Consider the following 24,125-nt stretch of genomic DNA (forward strand, 5'->3'; position numbering starts at 1 on the left):
GAGAGAATTTAATACTAACAGTAGACAGCTAAAAGTCGGGCTCTCTGCATATTAAATAGCAAATACAAATATCCCCCAACTCAGCTAAGTATGGGGATTCACGCCTTTAACCCCAGCAGAGGTAGGTGGATCTCTGTATGTTCCAGGACAGCCAGGGCTATGTAGGATCCCTACCCCCTAACCCCCTAAAACAGTTGTAACCAAATGGGTAAACCAAAATCATCGGAATATAAGGCTTTAATCAGACTCGATTCTTAAAATATAGATACATCAACAGTCAACGTCAATAAATAGAATGGCATTTTCAAATATCTCATCATGAGACCTCGGAGCAGAGTCAGGACGTAGCCTCAGGAATATTACGCACTCATGAATGAGTACAGGTTAGAAAGAGCCACGAGACTGAGTTTTTGGTTGTATAATGACCCAGCCAGTGACAGCTAATGAAGACCACAGTGTATTTATTACACAGTGAAGATGTTCGTGAGAGAGGGCAGCTGAGGGGATGGTTCTCCTGGAAAAGACAGTCACTGTGGCCGAGGTAGCTGAAATCTGTGCAGCGTGGACCAGCAGGGGTTGTCAAAGCCTGAACAAATAGGCCCTCTAACTCCAATGAGCAACTCTGGAAACAAGTTTCACATGCATGTATGAACATGTATGTTTGTTTATACATACGTATGTTTGTGTCTGAAGATGGCATTTCAAATTAGTAATAAACCGTGGTTTGCCCAGCCCTTAGAACAACTACCTGCTCACTTTTTAAAAATGGTTTGTTTACTTACTACTGGGCTTGACCCCTCATGAATATTACCGAGCCTCCTATCCCAGAGCTGAACTCCCAGCCTACCTTTTCTCCTTTGAAAGTCTGATGGATGCTTTCTTCATCAGCCACCCCAGTAAGTCCTAGCTGGCCCCAAACTCAAACATTCAAAGTCCTGGAAAATCTTGTCCAAAAATAAAAATGTGAAACTTTTGATTTACTTTGGATTACAAAAAAAGAGGGGAAAAAAAAAAAGAAGAAAAACTGTGACTTTAAAAAGCTGACACACAGGCAGCCCCCCAGCTCACAAAGGGTCAAAACCACCAGTTTTCGACTTCACAGGAGGGCGAAACTGCATTTAACATCCTCTTATCTCAGTTTCCGTGAGAAATCAATAGGTGACTGGAGAGCTCGAATGCCTTATCAGATAAAAATCTTTGTAGGAGATATTCTATCCCAACGTACGTTAGCTAACGGAGTGTCCGCTGCAATGCTGGATACATCGGGGTACGCTAGATGCGTTTCGGGTTTGCAATATCTTCAGCTTGGAACAGGCTTCTCGAGGTGTAGTTCCAGCCTGAGTCAAGGGACATTTACGTCCTTGTACATCTTTATGTGTACATATTTATCTCTATCTTATTATTAGCGTCATCCATTGCTATCGCTGTCCCCTGGAGCATTTGCCATATAAATACAGAAGGAAGGATTTGCAGAATGTCTGTGGGATGAACGCCGCTCCTCTGCGGCTCTGAATCTTCCTGACTTTGTGGTTTCTGGGAAGCATAAAGTGATTAGAATCCTTCATCTGCCCACACCGATGCTTATCGAGCCTTTGCAGGATGTAGAGGTATTGGAAAGACAAACAGAGCTGACTCACTAAGGAATTGAGTTGGAATTCCTTATGGTGCCTTTTTACTGTGATAATGACGGCTTACTGCTTCTGACATATTTCCCTCGAAATGTTTTCTCATCATTCGTTCTCAGCCATCTTTGTAGCATAGGGATAAACTTTGTATATTTTTTACTTTAAAGTTTTATTTTTTTTCTTTGAAGTCTGTAAGTTATAGGCTTCAAGGCTAATCTGGAATAATTACCTTATGTAATTTTTTTCTCTTACTGTCAGAATTTCAGGAAGTTCTCTTCATCCCCCTCTTCTGAAACTTTAACTTTTTTCAAAACCTATTTTTAATGATGGTTCTTAAACACTTTAACCTCCCTTTTAGCCCACCACCACCAGAAGTAGTGGAAAAGAAAGGATACAGGAGGGTGTATGTGTGTTGGGGGGGATTGGACCTCTTTAGAACGGTTCTTTGGAGCAATTTCCTGTCTGGAAATGGATACTTCCGTTGACAGGTTAGCTGTGGCAGCTCCATGCACTTGCAAACACTTCACAGATACGACAGCCGTCCAGTTCAGTAAAGCCGGGATAGCAAAGATGAGTCAGTGGCAGTGACCGTCCTAGCAGAGACAGCCATGCCTCAGCCTCAGGCCCAGCACGAGTCAGCAGCAGGGACCAGGAGGAACACCCGGACAAGTTCTCTAAGTGAAACAAAGACCAACGAAGACTCAAGACTAGAAGCATTGCACAGCCAACTCTAGAAGCAAGCCTACCTCAGCTTCTGTCACTGTCACTGGCTGTCAAGTCCTATTTATACCCTCCAAACATCACGTGTCCTTCAAGGCTCTTGCCTCAGCATGTCCGTCTCAGCTGGCATCACTCTGCCAACCAGACCAAGTCTGCTGAAGCGACAAGAAACTGCAGCACACCATCAGAAGTTTTTGGTGCATTTCTCTCTATGGAGTCCCAACAATTGGAGCTCCACTATGCAATGTAAGGTGGACCAATACATGCATGTCATGAGCGAACAATCTTTCATCACATGTTGTTGCCGTAAAATTAAAAAATGCTGTCTTTTATCCCATACTAGATCCGGCACTGTAGAGCCCCAAGATATCTGGTAGACATCTTCATCTCAGTCAGCAAAGCCTCTCGCCTTCTTTGCTCCATCCCATATCACACTGTCTCAGATGGCTACTCTCTGAGCCTGGCAACAATCTCTCTGCCCATCTAGTTTCCAAGGCAGGCTGCCACCATGCCAGACATACACATCCCAATTCCCTGGTGGCCCGGTGTCTCCAGCCACCACATACTCTCTTGAATTCAATTAAATTACCACATGAAAGAACACACAACACAAGAACCTCTGGTCCAATTGATAAGATATAATTGCCCACCTAGACACACAAAGCCCTGTATATATCCATCCCTTAAGAATATTCATTACAACCTGTAAAATGTGCAGAGAGGACTCTTAACATCCACCTCCATGTTCTCTCAGCTGCTTCTCTCTCTCTCCTCCATTTTCCTCTTCCTCTAAAACTTTTCTCCCGCCCATCCTTCCTTCTCGTCCAATGACAGGCCTTGTTCTATCTTGTGCCTGCCTTCACCTGCATAATGACATCATCCTACATCATGTCCTTTCACGTGCTTGCTTGAACAGAACATCCATTCACCTGTGTCTGCTTCAGCTAAATGTTCCTTCATATGTTTGCTCAGGAAACACCATCCAACCAACTTTCCAAAGAACCCAGAAGTTTCCATTTTATCTTCCATTGCTAGCAGTTGGGCATGCTGAACACCGGTTCAACTCTTTTTCCCCTCTGTATAACATTTTTTTTTTCCTGTGAGCTGACTGTAAATTCAGTTATGTAATTCTCCACTCCCAAATGTCTCAATGCAAGGACATTTTCTTATCTAAGCATACTCTAGTTGTAAGAACCAATCATTTGCCATTGGTTTTACAGTGCTGTAACTGCCAACAGTAGTTTATAAAATAAATGAGTAAGAAATCAGAATGGCCCTCTAGGCTCCAGTCCAAGTCAAGTCATGGCATGGCATTTAGTACTGTGTCTGGAATCTTAGTCTGAAGTTGTTCTTTAGTGTACCTTTGTCTTACTGTTTTGAAAAAAACTACTGTGAGAGCATCTTTATTTCTTTAGAGAGCACATCACTTCAAGAATATCCCTACACTTGGGTTTTTCTGATTTTTTTTTTCCTTCAGATACTTTTCTGGGCAGATACTGGAAGTTAATAACTTATTGTTATAAATGAACAAAAAAATTAGTCTTTAAAAATATTTGCCCTATGTTGAATCAGGGAATAACATAGGAAGTCCAAATATATGATTGTAATTTAATAAGCAGGCCTGGTAGTCCCAGAACTAGAAAGGCTGAGACAGGGGAATCGTTGGGCCAAGTCCTGCTTGGGGTACTGTGGTGTAAGGCCAGGGTTGGAAACTTGAGAGACTGTGCCTAAAAAATAAAACAAATGAATAAACAAACAAAAAACAAAAACAAGTGGGGAAGGGGATCTGGGTTGTGGGCAGAGGAGAACAAAGACAAAAGATCCTAGTATGAGCAATGCCCTGAGTTCAATCCCCAGTAACTATAAACATAATAATAAATAAACAATCTAAAGAAAGATGTGCTCAAATGGCGAACATAAAAATTCATCTTTCGTCTCTGTCTGGGGCAATTGTAATAAAGGCAGATAGCATCCCCACAAATCTCTGTACATAACCACAGTCCGTTGTCAACTCGATATACAATATGCAAACTTAGAGGCTTTCAAATTGCCTTCTTATAGATGCTCTGTCTGCTTATGCATTCACCTGTCATTCCAGGGTGAACATACATATGTCCTTATGTCCCTCCCTCCCTCCCTCCCTCCCTCCTTCCCTCCTGTCCTTCTTTCCTCCCTCTCCCTCCCTCCTTTCCTCCCTCCCTCCCTCCCTCCTTTCCTCTAATAGCTCAGGTTGCCCTTGTTCTCAGTGTCTTTCTGCCTCAGCCTTCTGAGCTCTAAGGTTAATTTTGCACCACTGTGCCCAGCAGAAACCCATCCAGGTCAGCACAGTGTTAAACGTCATAGTTCTGAAGAAAGCCTTTAACAATCGGATGATTGTTCCCAGTCAGTTTTTATAGTTTTTTTTTTTTAATTAGAGTTTGCAAAACGGGACTACCTATTGTTGACCCGTTCTTTCTTAGTGAATGACTTTCTCCCCTCTCTTTTGAATTTGAAGTATCTCTCCCTCATTATGGCTCCTCCAGGGATCTACAGGCTAAAGGCCCAGTGAAGCAGGACTGCTGTGTGAAGGACTCTGAACAGCAGTGCCGTGATAAGCTGTCACCATGTGCTTCCCCCATTGTACAGTGCTCTGTGTCCACCACTTTTCCCCCTTTGTTTTCTCCGCTATGTTTTATGCATTTCATCAGCCCAGAGAGGAACATGTGATGTGATTAGGTTCACTGTAGAGTCACAGCCCATCCTGGGCAGTCAGGGCCTCAGTTACTGGGACTAGTGCTAACAGAAGAGAAAACACTAGATAGGGTATGCAGAAAGCTACTGACAATTTTCCTTCCTCATTGGACAGTCTCTTCTCGGAGGATAATGTGAAACTTGATAGCTTTCTCACAGGACGCATTAGGCAGGACCCCTATTTCTGATACACTTGGCAAAATAAACAAAAAAAACCCCAAAAGACATCAACAACAACAAAACCCATAAGAAGAAGAAGAAGAAGAAGAAGAAGAAGAAGAAGAAGAAGAAGAAGAAGAAGAAGAAGAAGAAGAAGAAGAAGAAGAAGAAGAAGGAGGAAGGAGGAGGAGGAAGGGAGGAGGAGGAGGAGGAGGAGGAGGAGGAGAAAGAAGAAGAAGAAGAAGAAGAAGAAGAAGAAGAAGAAGAAGAAGAAGAAGAAGAAGAAGAAGAAGAAGAAGAAGAAGAAGAAGAAGAAGAAAGAAACAGACAGAACAACAATAACAACAATAAAACGCCCTTTGTTTTCTGGACATTAAAGATGAATTTGCCAATGGAGAAGCATGCAAGGGAGAACTGCAGTCAAGTTTTATGGAAGCTTACTCATGCTCTCCAAACATATGTGTACAATAGGTACCCATTGCCCACGTATGTGAGAGCAAGCAGCAAATCCAGCTGTAGTATGTTGGAGAACAGGTTAACCTTTGTGCCTGAAGTGCAAGCTAGAACCCTTTGGTTGAAGGGATGCCGCTTCAGGTAACACAACAGGAAGGTAGAAAGTGTTTTCTACTCTGTCTGAGCATGGAGATCTGCGTAGCTCAGGGTCCTGGAGGTTGTTATGATGCCGCACGCATCTCAAAGTGGTTTTGAAGAGCAAACTTTTAAAAGTTACTGCCAAAAAATTAAAAAAAACAACTAAATGTCTAAAAACTGGTGTTAATTTCAGTCTCATTCAAGAGCCAAGTGCTTAATAATGAAATGCTAATGGAGCTGACTGTGCTTCCCTTCAGTGTTCTTAAGGACAATAAAGTCTCAAGGTTTGATACAAGAACCATAAGAGAAGACCCTCCCACCCCACCCCCACAGTCTCTTGTGGGTTTTCATAGCAAGAGAAACTGCCAAGCAAGGCAGTGGGGGAGCACTCCCACCTTGATTAGCTTTTTTCTTCATGAATTCACTCAGCTCCTTGTCTTGATTTTTCAAGTAGGAGGAGGAAAAAAAAAAAACTGAGAATTTTAAGCTTTTGTAAAAATCATTATGGAAATGTTGGAATCAGTAAACACGAGAAAGCCAAACTGAAGATCTGGATCCGCCAATGACATTTAAGATCCTTTGGGTTGGAGGGAAGAAGTGGTAATGGTTGGGTCCCTGTGTGCACTACATACAGCTGTGATTCCTTGAACTTAGCCAAGCTCGAGAACCTATGGTGTCTGTGGCCTCTCAAATGCAGCATTGTCAGTAAAATCTATTTTATCTCCTAATTGTTTCTGAATTCCAAAGACAAGGGGACAATGGTGTGGCTTGGAGTTATTGATGCTGTTTAATTTCTTTTTTTCCTTTTGATCATTGAAATCTACCCATGTGGGATGTTCTTTTAAGTATTACTACTTTGGTTGTCTGTAATGTTGATATGAATGTGGGTCCTTTTACATGTTTGCTAGGCCAGTGCTCTTGCACTGACATGCTCCCAGCCTCCAGATGGTATATTTTTACATTTACAGTAAGACTGCAATAGTCATTTATGGAATAATTACCTAGTGTTTTGTTTTCGATACACATAGATTAAAGAAATAGAAAATGGAGCGAACATTAGCATTTATAGGGCATTGCATGAGTATAAAGATATTTCTGTATAATAAACGTATGGTGTATCAATATTTTGATACAGTTACTTGACCTTAGTTTGTCTCCAGTTCATTAGTTTTATTGATTTGAGCTGTAATTATTCTCTGGGAATATTGTAAAGATAAAGTGGTTACAAAGAGTGGAGAAGCTCAATCCGATGGTAAATATTTACTTTACATAGACACAGTCCTTTAAAAATTTACTTTTCCTTTTTTACTGCATACCGTTCGTGTTCTATAAAGGTATTATGCCATTGAACACTGACTCCTCCTTACTCACTGTAGGATTGTTTTTTGAAATGTTGCCAAGATTGTACTCCTATGTGGCTGGGCATGTAGGCCAGCAGCAGACAGCTTTTACACTGCCTTTTATGAGGCCCCTGCTTTATCACCAGTGACACACACACACACACACACACACACACACACACACACACACACCCCTGATGTCAGCAAAGTAGAAACATTGCTTTATATGTAACATTGTAGCATTACTTTGGATTTTAAGGTTTTAAGATAGCACATTGTTTATATATAATAAACAGGTAAATACGGTTCTTCTGTAAAGCTAGTTTAATTAAGTCGAGAGTAAGGCTCAAATTCTGTTATTTTATTGTTACTTGATTTGAGCTCTTAGAATTTTTCAAAAATTGGATAGAATACAAAAAAAAAAATCAATCTTGTTCCTATCCTCTGTGATAGCCAAGTTTTATGAGTGACAGGGGGTTGTTTGAAAGCTGTCTGTTTGGTGTGACAGCTCAGAGCTGTAACTGATGGTCCATTTGGAATAACTGAAGTGGATGCTTGCAGCAGTGTTTCAGAGTTGGGAAAAGAGGAGGAGGAGTACATCGCAGGCTTCACTGGGGTCTGTATATCCTGAGGCTGATGCTGCAGGAGAGATCTGGTTTCCCACTTGAGATGGCAGACATCAGGGTGGTGCTCTTTGCCTTGGTGGGGTTACTGAGGACCTGGACCGCAACCTGCCTTTTCTCCTTGGTTACTGAACTTTTATTTGGGATGGAATGTGGCCTCACACCGTACTCCACTGGGTTATAGATTTGTTTTTCATTTCTCCCTCTGTTTTAAGGGAATGAACAAGGGTTTACATATCCTAACTGTGTGGGATCTTGAAAGCCTTTCTTTGAGCGTCTTCAGTTAGGAAACCAAAGAGTTGCGTAAAGCCAATTAATTAAACAGCGGTGCTTATGTGATATCTGCCAGTGATTCAATGCGTGATTGCGAGATTATGGAAATCTCTTCCCAGATGTTATTTGGTTCTATCTTGTCTCCCAGATGTTGCTGGTTATAGCTCAGTACTGGCCCTAAATTTGAACACCTTTCCTGGCTGGCTTTGTATCGTTGGGGTTTGATATTGCCTACGCATAAAAATGCACTCAGTGTCAGTGAATGTTGAACTACCAATGACAGTGGACATCTTCCATGCAAAGACAAAGTGAAGACGGATCAGAACAAACACTTTGCAGACTGGCTCCAGACTTTAGGAGTCTACATATCTCTTTTGTATTACCCCTGTGTTCCTTAGAATCAATTGCAGGTTTGGTGCAACATTGATCTAAGCATGGCCTGAAGCTGCTCACGGCCAGGCTCAGGGGTAATCTCGAAGGACAGCTGTACCATCATCATGGATCCTGTCAAGGAAGGGAGTAATCTGCCGATTCCCATTAGAGAACTTATCACTAAAGATCTCCAGTGCGGTAGCTAGAGAAAGAGGCACTGATATTTTAATACCCCTGTGCAATTCTTTTCCCTTTCAGAAAGCCGAAGACGAGGACGTTGTTCTCACACCCGACGGTACCAGGGAGTTTCTGACTTTCGAAGTTCCACTGAATGACTCAGGGTCTGCAGGGCTTGGCGTCAGCGTCAAGGGGAACCGCTCCAAAGAGAACCATGCAGATTTGGGGATCTTCGTTAAGTCCATCATTAACGGGGGAGCTGCGTCTAAAGTAAGAGCCTGTCAGTCCCCTTCATCCTGCACCTGCTGTCTTCTCACTCATCTCCTCTCTGACCTACACGTTCTAGTAGTGACATCGTCTTCCTTTATAGGACCTCTGTCTGGACTGTTTGTGGGATGGAGCTCACCACTCTAACTCATTATTCCATGTCATGTGACCCTTAGTCTGTAGTCTTCTTAGTTCAGTGAAAATAGCATGTGTGGAGGCAAAGCATGAGCCCTGGACTGGAGAGAAGATTCCCTTTTTCCTCCTCTTCCTGGGAAGCCATTTGCTCCTTCTAAGCCTAGAGTTTCCTGGCTGTTTGTGGAGAGCAGTTCTCTGCAGTTGTCTTGATCTTCATGGATCTCATTTATAAACCAGCCTCGTGGCTGTTTCTGAAAGCAAGCCAGTGATGGTCCCTTTGTGTCCTTTGAATTAGAATTCCATTTAGTTAACGGATTATAATAATGGCTCGGGAATGTCTAAAAGACTGAAATAGACAGAGGCTACAATAGCGGCTTACGATGAGATTAAAGCCCCCAGATCCCCTTTACTTTCCTGTTTTGTTTCAATCATTTAAACTTGCAGAAAAAGAAGCCTCTTGCCAACCACTCAGCAATCCTCACTTTACTTGCCTTCCTCACAGGATGGAAGGCTGAGGGTAAATGACCAGCTGATAGCTGTGAACGGAGAGTCTCTGCTGGGCAAAGCCAACCAGGAAGCCATGGAGACTCTGAGGAGGTCCATGTCCACCGAGGGCAACAAGCGTGGCATGATCCAGCTCATCGTGGCGAGGCGGATCAGCAGATGTAACGAGGTAAAAACAGGATGTCGTCAAGAGGAGCCATCACTTATCTCTGCGGCGTGATGAGATTGGGCAGGCTTGTCAGTAGAACGTCTTGTTTTCAAGCATTGCCTCATGGGACCCAGCTTAGTCTGAGCTTTCTGTGTAGGATGACTTTAAACTTCAGGTCCTCTAGCTCCACTTCTCCAGTGCTGGGATTACAGGTATGCACCACCATTTTTAGTTATGCAATAGAAGGGACCAAACCCAGGGCTTCATGCATTCTAGACAAATGTTCCTTGAACTGAGCTATAGCCCCAGCCTAGTGACATAGTAGCTGTAGCAAGGACAGATCTCCTAATCCTTCTAATCCTTTCAAACAGTGTGACTTTCTAGTGACTAAGCTTCAAATGTATGAGACTATGGAGACCGTTCTTATTCAGACCAACACACACTTGCTTTGCTTTTATTTGCTGAATGTAGAATGAAATAGTCATAATTATTAAGCTATTTGTTTTGCAACGAGGGTCAATATAACATTGACCAAAAACCTCAGACCTAGGACAGAAATTCTTTTGAGTAGGAAGAATTCAAATGTGATCCTCAGAGTCCTGTAGCCTGCATGACAACCTGTCATTATTCTACTAGAGGTGCTAAGAGGTAGACTCCAGACCTTACTGACTTGCATCTCAGCCTTCCAGTGATGTGTTGAATGGTGGTTATTTTTTGTCAAGTCATTGTTTGGTATTTTTAATCAAAGTCATACACATGCTTGTGAGCAGTTCTCAGAAGAGGGCACAGCAGCATGTGTCTATATTCGATAGTTTCTTTAGAGAAATGAGCAGTTAACAATTCCTGAGGACAGTGGTCAGTGCACAGGTATGTATTAAATATCTTCTGTATGCCAGAAATTTTGTTAGGTGCTGGACACACAGCTGCGTCTGCTCACAAAAGTATTGTCACCTCCGTCTTTTTGAAAGCAAGACCTGGAGGCTAAGAAGACAGCAGAGAGGTTAAATACTCCCGTACAAACATGAGGACCTGAGTTTCTGAGCTCACTGGCCATCCAGCCGGCTGAATTTCTGAGCCCCGAGTTCAATAAGAGATTCTGACTCAGAAAAGATAAAAGCAGAGAACCATAGAGGGCATCAACTGCTGGCACGTGTGCACGAACACACAGACACACACACACACACACACAGACACACACACACACAGACACACACACACACACACACAGACACACACACACACACACACACACACACACACACAGACACACACACAGAACACACACACACACACAGAGAGAGAGAGAGAGAGAGAGAGAGAGAGAGAGAGAGAGAGACAGAGACAGAGACAGAGACAGAGAGAGAGAGAGAGAGAGAGAGAGAGAGAGAAAAATATGGAATGTCGGGAGATTTTTGCAATAAGGAGTAACAAAGATCATTCTGTTTCTGTAGGATTCTGATTCCCCAGGAGTAAGGCAAACCTGCACCAGCTTGATAATGTTTTGATAAAGGCATTGATTTATTCCATTTTGCCCTGTGAAAGATTTGAGTCTAGATCCCCTACTGAAATGTCCCTGTCACATTTACTTCTACGTTTGAATTTCCGTGAATGAAGAGGATTTAAGGGTGGGAGCAGCTGTGATCCACAGAGCTGACTTTAATTCTCTGCTATCATTTTCTATATGGCTGGTTCTTAGGATACTGTGTGTGTGTGTGTGTGTGTGTGTGTGTGTGTGTGTGTGTGTGTGTGTGTATTAGTCGTATGTAGATATAGATGTATATAAAGTACTGAGCTCTCTGTGTCAGTATGGAGAAGCTATTTGTACTGAGAGGGTCTGACTTAAAGAGTTTTGTAGACAGAGGACCCCAGTTTGGGTTCCCAGAAAGCCTCAGGTATGCTTTTGGTGGTGTGAGATTTATATCGCTTCCAAAGAATTTTTCCATTCCAGTCACAGGAAGGGATTGTGCAAATTATGCTACGGTAAATATTGGTGTCCTTGTAGGCCATCTTGCTGTCACGAATGAGCCCCAGTCCACAGTAATATTCTTGAGCTCCTGTAGGTTGTGTGAGTTCATTCTGGGACCATAGCATGGAATGTCATTCAATGCTTTTGAAGTTCAAGGCTTGTATTCTTAATGTCCTCCTAGAGAAGGTGAGAATTCATGAAAAGAAGCATCTGTGTTTGGCAACATGGCTCCTTTCCTCATATTTGGGGGTGCTGCATTGTGCGTATGTGTGGGAGTGTTGGTGTATTCATTTGCTTATCCTTGTTATTTTTTGAGGCAGAGTCTCTCTGAAATCACAGTTCTATGGTTTGGCTAGGCTGGCTGTCCTGTAAGTCCCTGGGATCTTCCTGGGGTCTCCCTCTACCTGTCTCCCACTCTCCAACACTACACTTTACAGAAAGTACTGCTGTGACTTGGTTTTACACAAGCGTCGAGGCTCTGAATTCAGATCCTCATGTTTATGCAGCAAACACATTATCCACTGAGCTCTTTCCCTCTTACCCGCTACCTAAAGTGCTTGCCTAGCACCCACAAGGCCCTGGAAAAGCACTTAGCTATCTCCATAGCCTCTCTGTGTAGACTGCCTGCCTAACGTTGACGTAGCCTTATATTTGATCTCCCCACTAATTGCTATTTAAACACGTGTTCCACTAACTCTGGTCCTTCTGCAGCATGCAAAGCCCCCCTGAGCAGCACCTCTAGTCAGTCTGCGTTGCTTGATCTCGGAGGTCTAACCTCTGTTCTCTTCCTGTCTGCTGTGAGTCTCTGCCTCTGCTTCCTTTCCTTCCTGTGTATGACACAGGCTCTCCCCAGGTTGATCTTCTCAGCATGTGTCCCCAATCTGATGCTTGCCTCCAAGCTTGCTCCTCACCTGCAGAGTCTGTTTGTGTTCTACAAAAACCCAACTTTTTCCGTGAAGGAAATCTTAGGGAAATAGTCACCTTATGTTGGCAGACAGAGACACGTGGTGTCATCCACTCTTAAACAGCACAATCTAACAGCCCTTTGCTACGTTTGCATTTCTTTGTCCTTGTAGATCAGAGACTTTGTGTAGATGGACATGTATAGGTTCTGCTTAGACACGGTGTTCTTCCAGATAAAGGCTTGAGCATCCCTGGGCTTGGGGGTCTGGAGGTGTTCCCGGAACAGATGCCCAAGGATACTGAAGGATAATGACATAATGCTGAATCTCAAGAGCTTGTGTTCTGCCAACAACCTCCTCCTAGGCAGAGTTTGGGAATGTTCTTCCTGCACATCTCCTAAGCACTGGAAGTATGTCTTCAGAGATATGAGGTTCCCACAAGTTCTCAGACATGGCCCCTAAATCCGCGGCTTGGTCTGTGAGTCTCTTCTCAGCCCATTCTTGTGTATGTCAGCTGCCCTGTTGCAGATACTGCCCTCCCCTGTGATCTGTTAGAGACTGATTCTCAGTAGCTAGGCCTTCTTCCACAGTCTGCCAAACAAATTGATCTCTTTAGTTCTTCAGGACAGATGCCAGGCCATGTCGCCTGTCCCCCAGGGTCAAGCCATTTTGGAATCTGAGCCCTAGTGTTGTCTGCCTGACCACGCTGTGTTTCACAGACATGTGCCTGGTAACTCAAGGGGGCTCTCTTAATCTAGAATCTGTCTGCTGCTGCTGCTACCACCCTTTCCTCCTAGCTGAGGTCCTCCAGCATCCTTTTAATTTTAGAATACTCTCTTCACTGTTTCCCTAGCCCCTTTACTCCTGAAGGATGATGGGAGAGTTTTAGAAGTTGCACCTTATCCCCATTCACTCCTGAAGGATGATAAGACATCTTTATAGACAGTTTTTGAGATGTTTGTTTGTTGTGTGTTTGGCTTTTATTATCATGATTTTTCTTTTTCCTTCCTTCCTTCCTTCCTTCCTTCCTTCCTTCCTTCCTTCCTTCCAGTTTGGAAGGCATGAAGCAGGAAGACAAGTTGATATTATCTACCCCAAGGGAGAAGGCTGGAGGGGACTGGTTTCCTCTGTGTGGCACTCAGAATAAGCTTATGTATGAGAATTAATATTAAAGTCTGAAGGGAATGGGTATTTGTGAGAATTGCCGTAGTTCTTTGTAGCATGGTTATTTCAGCATGCCTGTTAGAAGCAATTCTGTATAAAACCTCATTTTAGCCTAAGCATAAAGATCTTCCAGGTGAGCTGGCGTCTTAAATCTCACGTGAGGGGATTTAGACGTCAATGACGGCTTCAAAATTAATTCTCTCTTTAGATCGAATCCTTTTAGAATTAGAAAGCTACATAGAATAGAAAGGGCCCTGAGGAATAATTCCTGATTCTTGACCTGTGTGTTTTATGAGATGAATTTGGATAGGCCAGTGAGGAGCGGGAAGGTGGGGGTACATGGGGGATATGGCCAGAATGGTGACAGTCATTTACAAGCAAGATCCTCTCTGCCCCACATTAGATCTGCCTGACTGTGTCATTACCCAGTGATATGGAGAGGAATGTGGGATTCTTGTGTGAGCTTCTGGTTCTTCTATGAAAGGGCCCAGTAACTTGCGGGTTTATCCTGTTAAGATTCTTGGTATCACCACCTAAGGATGTGAAGGAAACAAAATCAAAACAGAATTTGACATTGAGCCCTAAAACTCTCTCCCAATTGGTTATCCAACCCTCTGTGGTCAGCCCTGAACTCATATACATAGAAGTAACACTATACGGACTGAGCAGGTTGTATCTATATAGTTTGGTATAATCCCACTTAAAACCAAAAACCAAAAACCAAAAACCACGGGTTTCTGAGAGTTAGGAGGAAAGAAAGGGGGAAATGATATAATTATATTTTAATTAAAATTTTTAAATTTATTTATCACTTATTTTATGTATTAGGAAACTTTAAAAGATTTATTTATCCTGTATTTTATGTATATGAATGCTCTATTTCATACATGCCAGAATGCAGAATCAAATCCCATTACAGATAGTTGTGAGCCCCATGTGGTTGCTGGGACTTGAACTCAGAACCTTTAGAAGAACATTCAAGTGCTCTTAACCAAGGAGCCATCTCTCTAGCCCTCAAAAAAAAAAAAAAAAATAGAAGCCAAAAACCTCTCCCTCAGATCTGAAACATACCTGTTTATTCTTTACTTCCAGCTTATGACTCTTACAACATTAGCATTGTCCACAATAGACCTATAATCTAGGCCGGATGTCATACCATGGTGGACCTAAGCACAAAAGAGCACTTCCATACAACCTGGTGTGCTAATCCCTGTGGAATCTGACTCATCCACCTTTTATTCAACTAATTGTCCAGCCAGTGCCTGCTTTATGACAAACATGGGAATGAAATGGAAATTGGAAATATAAGTTTTCCTAATTGCTAGCCAGGATCAGTCTGAGGGTAACTGAGAGGAGGCGTTAAGGTTGTATGAACACTGACTTTCCTACCGAGATGGTAGCTTTCAGTCTCTCCAGCCCCTCCAAAAAAACCTTAGAATCCAGAAATTGTATTAATAATTAATTTACAGAGAGTTTTCTAACTTTCTATAAGAAGAAAGTATCCTAAGTGTTTAATAAAAAAGCACAATCATTGGGTAATATCACAGTTGATTAAGAAGCATGCTACTGTCATTTACAAAAGCACTGTATCATCTGAATATCTTTTTGAAAGTATCTCTATACTGTTTTGTAATTTTTTTGTTGTTTCTAACGTTTATACCTATAAATAAAATTATAGGTGTGATTCATAGGCGTCTGTATTACCAACTTGTTTGTTAGTTGCTTTGTACAGTTGACCACAAAGAAAAATAAACCCTCAGCTAACTAGTCAAGAAATGGGATAGTTTATATCCTACAGAACGGGTTGTGTACTGGAAACACCTACTATTTTTTCTTAGTCGATAGAACGCCTGTTCTAGAGACCAGGGCAAGGGTCTTCCCAGTGCTGACCTTGGCCCCAGTTGGGTGAGACTGCGGATTTCTTCTCTTTGAACAGATGGAACAGCCTGAGGAGTGCAGCTGGGCTTACACACTGGCTTTTCTAATTTTGTTATTTTTAAAAATTGCATCTTTTTATCCAGTTTTTATTAATTTTAGTAACGTTTTTTAAGCATTAAGCTGCCGTTTAAAGGCTGGCGAGATATGGACTAGTGGGACGTGCTCTTCAGGGTGCCTTTATCCTGCAAGCCAGGGGATCACCTGACATACTCCGCTTCTGTTTTCTTGGCTGGAAATAAAAAAAAAGAAAGAAAGAAAGAAAGAAAATCAAAAGACTTTTCCAATCATTTCTCTTAAAACTGGTACACTCCTTTAGTCCCAGCCCTTAAGAGGTGGTAACAGGCAGATCTCTTCTTCAGGGTCTGACAAAGCTACCCCACAGAAACCCCATCTCAAAAACACAAACAGCATTAACCCCCACAGACAAAACAAAACGAAATAAAGCAAAAAGCTGGAGAAACTACAGGGTGTGGCCCCAGCATCAGGATGTGCAGACATGGGGATTTCTGTGACTTTGAGGCCACCTTGATCTTGAAATAGTGAGTTCCACACTAGTTAGCCAGGAAGGCATAGCGAAGCCCTGTCTCAAAAACAAAACAAAACCACGGCGATAAAGCCGGAGGAATTAAAAGGCGTTCTAAATTCTGTTAAATATTTATATAGTACACTATTGATGGCTTCATTTAAATCTGTCTTTCATATGTAAATTAGACACGGCTGAGGTGCTGGTGTTTATGTGTGTACCCTTCAAGAACATGCATCTTGAGTGATTTTTCTCTACAAAACCTGCCCGTTCTCTTTAACAGAATTTGATTTCACTTAATATAACCCTAAATATTCCCTTGGCATACTTGAATGTTTATAAAGGGTTTGTTTTAAAGGGTTTGTTCCCACCCCCCTCAGAAAATTGAAGAATTGTATAGTGGAGCTAAATTTATTTTTGAAAGCAAATGCAAAGATATTTTTCTCTTTCTTTCTCTCTCTCTTTCTTCCTTCCTTCCTTCCTTCCTTCCTTCCTTCCTTCCTTCCTTCCTTTCTTTCTTTCTTTCTTTCTTCCTTTCTTTCGTCTCCTGATAAAATATCCTATGGCAAGCAGAACTTTTTCCTAGAGATTAACAGGGCAAGTGTCTTTCATGTATATTATCACTTAGAATATCAAGGTTTTTGGTTTCGAGTTATCCTTTGTGTGGCTGGGGGACTCCCGGGCCTAGGCATGGAGCTGTAGAATGGCTCTAAATGTTCAGCTTTGGAAAAGCACACTTGTCTTTAAGGGTACAGGGTGTATGAGGTTTGTTTCTGCTTTTGCTTCCTCAAGGAATCTTAGACCCGAGGTAGTGATGGTGCTTCAGATGGCATTCTCGTGTGTCTTTATATCAGTGACCTTAGGTGGTTTACCGGCCAGGAAAGCTGTCGGCTGTCATCTGCAGTTCCGAGGGAAAACTAATAAAACAAACCCCGATTTCACAGTCTAAGCCTTCTTAGTCTAATTCGCCACACCGAAAGTTTATCATTCTCCTGCAGCTTGAGGGTCCCCAGTTGTAATTGTGCTGACCCTTCTACGGGTTCCACCCCTCTGTTGCTTCTCAAACTCAGCCTGCAGCTTGGAGCGTCATTAAGTTTCTCATTACGGAAATGCAGGATGGTTTTCAACAGGAGCGAACACTCCGTTCAGTGGAAGGCAGCTCACCAGGCAGCTCCCTATCTGAATGGGGTAGCCACTCTGTCTGATGAAAAAGTCTGCTCATCTTAGGCCCTGCCTGGCTGTATGTCAGTAGCACCATTCAGAGAACTGGTCTACCTCGGTCCTTCACCAAGTAAAATAACTACGTCATTCTTAACGCAGACGTCTTCTTCTGGCTATTTCTATGGAGAAGATGGCATGTGGGACGCAGCTTTGATGAAGAAGACTGCATACAATTTTAACCCATAGCCATAGAGATTGATCTTTCCCAAAATAAGACAAACTTTAAAAAAAAACAAAACCATTTATAACTTGGTCTCTTGTCTACCAGGCTGGCCCCAAACTCTGTAGCAGCCGATGACTTTGAACTTCTACCTGCAACAAGTGCTGGGATTTAGAGGTGTGAGCTACTGCTCTCGGTTTATTTCGGTGCCTGAGGAGATTGAGCCCAGGGCTTCCCAGGCTAAGCAAGCACAGTTTGAACTGAGTAACGCTCCCCAGCCCTTGACCTGCTTCTTCTTCATTTAGGAGACTGTGTTGACTTTGCTTAAAGCTCATGTCGTTGTGCTTCTCATCAAAATATTTAGCCCAAAGCTTGGGAGATGATTCTGTGAATAACACACCAAAGTGTTAACACCGTGATTTGGACCCCAGAACCTCCCTCAAAGCCAGGCAGGCATGATAGCTGCCGATTATGTTAGAACTCTTGAGGTAGAGGTAGGGGATCCCCTGAGCAAGGTAGTTAGATAGACTAATGATAGGGGGGCAAGCTCCAGGTTGAAGGAAGGACACCGCCTTGATAAAGTTGGAGAGCTATCAAGGAAGTTACTCAGGATCGACCTCAGGCCTCGTCATGCCTAAGCACTGGAGCACATGAGCCCATACACATTCAAGCTTGCACATATGATGCACATGCTTGGCACACACACACACTCCCACTATACATATACATGCAAAACAGTTTGATCCTTTCACACACCTCTGTATACGTTTGAAGTGTTTCTCAGTTACTATTTCAGACTTACAGATCACCTTATAGTTACACAGTGAGCCTTAATTTCTACAGAACTTATTTTCCGTGTGTTACTAAAGACACCTAAACTGATACACAGAAGAGGCAAACATGTTTCTGTCCCATAGGTTCAAAGCTAAATGAAGTCCAGGATCTGCAGACAAAGCCTGCCTTCCACAGAGCGACAGGTAGCAGGAATCCCAAATTAAACAATGGTTCGTCTTGACCTCAGTACATACCTCCAGACAAATTGAAAAAATAAGCAATACGGTGAAACTTAAAAAGAAAAAAAACTTTAATATACACATTTTCAAATGTTGACAGAGATTCATAGGAGGTATTGAATAAAGTGCCACAGAGAGCTGGTCATTAGGCCAACCTGACACAACAAATTATTTTTGTATGGGTGGAAAGGTTCTAGCTCATTTGAGGCCTGGTTGGATGCAAGGCTTGGAAAGTTGTTATCACGGCCCCACGCTACTAACCAGCCTCCAAGATTTACTTTCCCCTGTCCCTTTCTCTGTAGTTGCGGTCTCCTGGGAGCCCCGCTGCACCCGAGCTGCCCATAGAAACAGAGTTGGATGACAGAGAACGCAGGATCTCACACTCCCTCTACAGTGGGATCGAGGGGCTGGATGAGTCTCCCACCAGGAATGCCGCACTCAGCAGGATAATGGGTGAGTCAGGTAAATCTCTCTTCATTTCCTCTCATGTTTTCGCTTGCCCTGGTTCACAGAGAGGAGTTCGATGCAATATTAACGTAAAGGGGGCCTTTGTCTCTGAGAGAAGAGAGAACGGGTTCATTGTGGCCATGCAGGAAATGTAAATGTAAAGAAAGTGCATCCGTGCACCGAGTGGTTAAATACGCTTCCGTTCCCAGAGGTTTGATGAAGACAGAAAGGAAGAGTATGGAGGGAATGTTTTCAATAGTCTCAGCATCCTTGGCTTCCTGAGAACAGTAGGGGAAGCTATGCTTTAACAAGCGACAAAGGCTGTGGAAGCAGCTCAGTTGGTGAAATCCGTGCTGTGTGACCCTAAGACTCCGTCTCCAATTCCCAGGGCCCAATTGAAAAAGCCAAGTGTGTTGGTCCCTTTGTAGTTCCAGCACTGGGACAGGGGGACAGACTGATCCCTAGAGCTCATGGTCAGACAGACAGACAGCTTAGCCTAAGACAGGCCCTCAGTCCCAGTGAGAGACTGTCTCAAAAACAGAGTCGACAGCTCCTGGGAAGCAGTGCCCAAGGCTGGCACACCTGGGTGCACACATACATCCGTGAACACACTGGCACATGCTTGTGCACTCATAATACACAGTGCATATGCATAACAACTTTAGAAAATGAATCTAAACTAAACTGCTTAGTCACAGATGAAAAATACACAAGCTACCCAGTAAGACACATCTTTAAAAACATCCACAGTAGATACCCACCTTTATTCTTCAAATCCTCAACTCATCTCCTGCGACTTTGTTTGATCTGCCCCATGCTGCCTTCTTGGCCCCAAGTGAGTGACGTGGTCACAAGCACTTGCCCTACTAGATAGGTCAGTCAGCCTTTTCCTAACAGACCCGGGAGTGGCTGGTTTTACAGAAGTGCTCATCTGAGGGTTAACCTGAGAGAGTTTTCAAATTTAAGGTATAAGAAGGAGTTTTGACGCAAAACACCCAGATTTATGATCTGTGTTGCAAGTCTGTAGAGCAAAATCCTAAATTTAATTGCATCTTGAGTATATTTAATACAGACCTAATACAATACTAGTTCTCATTGTGGCGCATCACTGAAGCAGAGTTTGGTTGATTTGTTGGGGTGTTCATGGAAAGAACGTTGGCAAGGTGTTCTGCTAGCAGGAGACACGAGTGCTTTAAGGAACGGTATCATCGAAGACATTTCTACTGAGCACCTCAGGGAAAAAAAAAAAGAGTATTTGTATATCAACATAAGTAGTGCGGTTCCCTGCCATTTTCCTTGTTCCTTGTCTAGATTTCCCCCTTGGAGGAATTGCTAAATAAATCCTTAGTTTCTTACCCTTGATATGCTCCATGCATGTTTTCTCAATTTTACATGTGGCATGAGAGAACCAGGGGAGCAGTCCCTGCTCTTGGTTTGAGCCCCGTTTAGTGTAAGGGGCCTTGTTTCTAGCTTTGACTATGATATGTGCCTGTTGGTTACCGCTGCTGATGGGTTATCCTCACTTCCTTGTAAAGCCATCAAGCGTCTTGGTCCGATTCTTACCTGTCGGAAAAAAAAAAAAAACAAAAACCAAAAACCTCAGGCCCCCTGGGAAAGGATTGTGTGTGCATGTGTCCCTGGATCTGTGTGCATACAAAGTGATACGCTGTAATTTCCACTCTGTTATAGGAACATAGGATTTGCCATACTGATCAGCCCATTGGCACACCAGCTCCTGTAACCTGCATCCTGCCTCCAATCCCTGGTTCTTCAGAGGAAGGCGAAAAGCTAACACTCAAACACATACCAGCCCCCACCCTGACCTTTCACCTAGTGACTGGTTGAAATGTGTGACATGGGTTGAGGAGTACATCTTTTTTTTTTTTCCCCATAGTTTGTCATCTGATTTTGTTAGTCCTGACTTGTTAGTCCTTTTCAGCGGGTAATCTGGGAGGCAGTGTTGTCCCTCCCTCTGCTAGGTATGTAATGAACCCTTGCACTCACCATGACTCCCCTTGAAGGCTGGTTCTTCCAGCTATGCTTGATGTTGCTCTGCACACGTCCTGGGACCTATGGGATGGGGATGACATCATACTCAGTAGGCCAAGTTTTTATAGTAGTGTATCTTTTAGGGAAGGGATACTGGGGTTTGAATCCAGGGCTTCTCAATGACTTCATTTGTCCATGTCCTTAAGACGTGTTTTATATGCTGTACTGGAATCTAGGTTAAGGCCCATGTGGCTTTACCTAGAGAAATATATAGACTTAATTTATCTTGCTGTTTACAAACTTCAAAGGTATTATACTTTTTCTATCCTTGTTCTATTTTGGGTTGCCTGTAAGAAACGCATGCTATTGGCGAGGTTAGATAACACTGAGATTAGAAAGTCTGTAGAGGATGTTACTTTGCTACTAGGAGGTCAACCGTACCTAATATCAGAGTGTCTTGTCTCCATCAGCCTGCTGATTTGTACTGTGTCGGTGCATAGACATTTCTCCGTCCTACCTGGCCAGTTCACATCCCTGTAGACTATGGTTTCACATGATGGAAAGAGAAGTGTTGAAATTCCTTATGATGACACAAAGAAGTGATTAATTTTGTGTGAGCGAGGCAATTTTTCACAAAGAGTACTTTGTGAGGAATTTTAAAGGCCTGCGATAATTTTTGAAAGGGTATACGTCCCAGGAGAAAGACTTCCAAAAAAAAATGTACAACCAACAGTAAACATCTTTTCCAACTGGGAGGATGTCAGATGTCTTTAGTCACACTTTCTCACTTAACGGATAAGAGAAATGTGTCCCAAAACCCCATGATGATTTTGCTTTGTTTTGGTTTTGGCTGTTCCCTCTTTCTAGAAGTAGCACCCTTAGGGAATGCCAAGGTCTCACGGTAAGTTTTATTGACACCAAATCGACTGAAAGACGTTGAGGTATCTCCATAGCCTCGTGGCCCTGGTCCCCATAGGATAGGACATTTAAGACATTTCCTCGACACCCACATCACAGGCTTCATTTTGCTCTTGTGTTGGCGTTACGGACCCCTGGACAGTGGCTTGCCTGAAATGGCATATTGTTCCTGAACCACAGTTTGAATGTGTGGTTTTTCTGGGTAGTGGGTTCCTCTTTAGTAACAGCCAGTTTATCTCTATCACTTTGAATGGATCACTCAGAAATGTGACCAAAGGCCAGACTTAACCACACTCCTCTCCTTTTGGCTGGATTCCCACTGCCACTAATGTTAGAACATGAGTCCTACTCATGTATTAGGAAGCAGCTCATAGGGGCTGAAAGTATAGCTAAGACTATCTGCCTAGCATTTGTAGTGCCCTGCACCCAGAGCCACAAAGATAGGGCAAGCAAGTTTTGTTTTTTTTGGTTTTTTTTTTTTTTTTTTAAGTAAGAAAATGAACAGGTAGGTAGGTAGATAGATGGATAATAGCAGACCTGGCCAGACGTATCCCTTCGTGAGTCTTCTTAGTATTTCTCTTTTGAAAAGCCTTGAAAGACCTTTCCTACTATTCAGCCATGCCAATAAGAACAAGGAAAACGGTCACAGTTTGCCAACAGGTTTACTTCACAAATATACCACAACCTCCTGTTTCTGAGCATAGAGAATTATTTTTTTTTTTAAGTTTTTGCCTGCATAATTTTGTTTAAAGCGATTTTATCTTGCGCTAAATTTTTATTCCATTTTACTATTTATCTCAGTGGTTTCTGTATTCATTCTCTTGTGGTGGTTTAAATAGATATGTTTAGAATATTTTCATTTTGTTAAAAACTTGACATAGAGCACCGAGATGGTGATGCTGGTTTTATAATGAGTTCTGTTGCCGACAGTTCTCATCTCGTCCTTTGTCCCTGATACCCATACATTGTGTTACATTCCATGTAAATTCATCAACAAATAAATGTCTAGTAAACAAACACTCTGTATGTTATTGTTTCTCTCTAAGACCCTGCATGTTCATTTTTGTAGTCTGGAGGTACTGATGAAATAGTTGGGGCGGGGGAGAATTTAGCTGATTAAAAACTGAAGCCACCTCGAATCACAATTCGTGTTTCTCAGCTAGGATGTGTCGAAGGCCAACAGGTGTCAGTGAGAGGTCCTGGTGGGTCTCAGTGGAACATGTAGCTTTGAACTGTAGATGTTTGTATCCCTGACAGTTTCTAGAACCAGATCCTGGAATAGTTCCTCACAAGCACGCTGATTGGAGGAGAGTATGGTGATGAGATCCTGAAATTCTTACAAAATATTAGACAGGAGAGTAATGCAAGAGAGATGGGGAGAGGGCGAGGGCGAGGGGTGAAGGGGGAGGGGGAGGGAGGGATGGAGGGAGGGAGAGAGAGAGAGAGAGAGAGAGAGAGAGAGAATAAGAGAATGTATGAGAAACAGAAAGACAGATAGCTATTGAGATTTTGTGTCATGTACTGTACAGTGTTTCTACAGAAAACAGCATAAGGCACACACACACAGATTGTATGATCTAGTCAGTGTTCTAGATTTCTTAGTAGGATTTCTCTTAAAATAAGTGTGTCAGTGCAAGGGGTTGCATGTTTGACTTTGAAAGGTACACTATACCTACCGTGTTTGTATAGTTTACTACCATAGATGCACAAGTGACGTTTTCCTGAACAGATTTCAACTCTAATATCCTACAGCTTGAGTGGAAAGAGGCCATTTGAAATCAAGACAGAGAAATGATTGCATTTGATTTACTTTTATGTCATGAGCATTCCTAAGAACTTGCCAGCTCCTTGGTTTGTTAAAACGGCACATTTGAATCAAAGTAGGGTGCTTGCCTAGCTAGTATGTAGAGCAGAGGTTTTGATGAACACGCATGGTTCCGATAGCAGCACACTCAATGCTAAATAATGACGTGTTTGTAATTTCTGGCAAGCTTTTTTTGGGGAGGGGGTTAAGGATTAACTGAAAGACATACAACAACTTAATAGCTTTCTGTTTCTTTACTGAATCAGCCATAGAAAGATGTCTATACTTTAAGCTTACCTTGCCAGTTGATCAGGGCTTACACAGTATGCTAATAAACGCTGAGCTTTAAAGCTAGATCTAAGAGTGATATTAAAGTGCTAATACATGGTTGTTAAACTATTTTGAAAAGTCAGTTT

At 42.7% G+C, this 24,125-nt stretch overlaps 1 protein-coding gene across 1 annotated transcript in view; it reads left to right on the plus strand.

The window, feature by feature from the left end:
* Positions 1–24,125, plus strand: part of Pard3 (par-3 family cell polarity regulator) — a 546,246-nt gene that overhangs the window by 314,213 nt on the left and 207,908 nt on the right. The window contains 3 exon segments of the mRNA XM_032887697.1: positions 8,692–8,880; positions 9,515–9,685; positions 18,854–19,004. Coding sequence (XP_032743588.1) covers positions 8,692–8,880; positions 9,515–9,685; positions 18,854–19,004 — 511 coding nt within the window.

Source organism: Rattus rattus, chromosome 17 (assembly GCF_011064425.1).
Source record: "Rattus rattus isolate New Zealand chromosome 17, Rrattus_CSIRO_v1, whole genome shotgun sequence".
Lineage (NCBI taxonomy): Eukaryota > Metazoa > Chordata > Mammalia > Rodentia > Muridae > Rattus > Rattus rattus.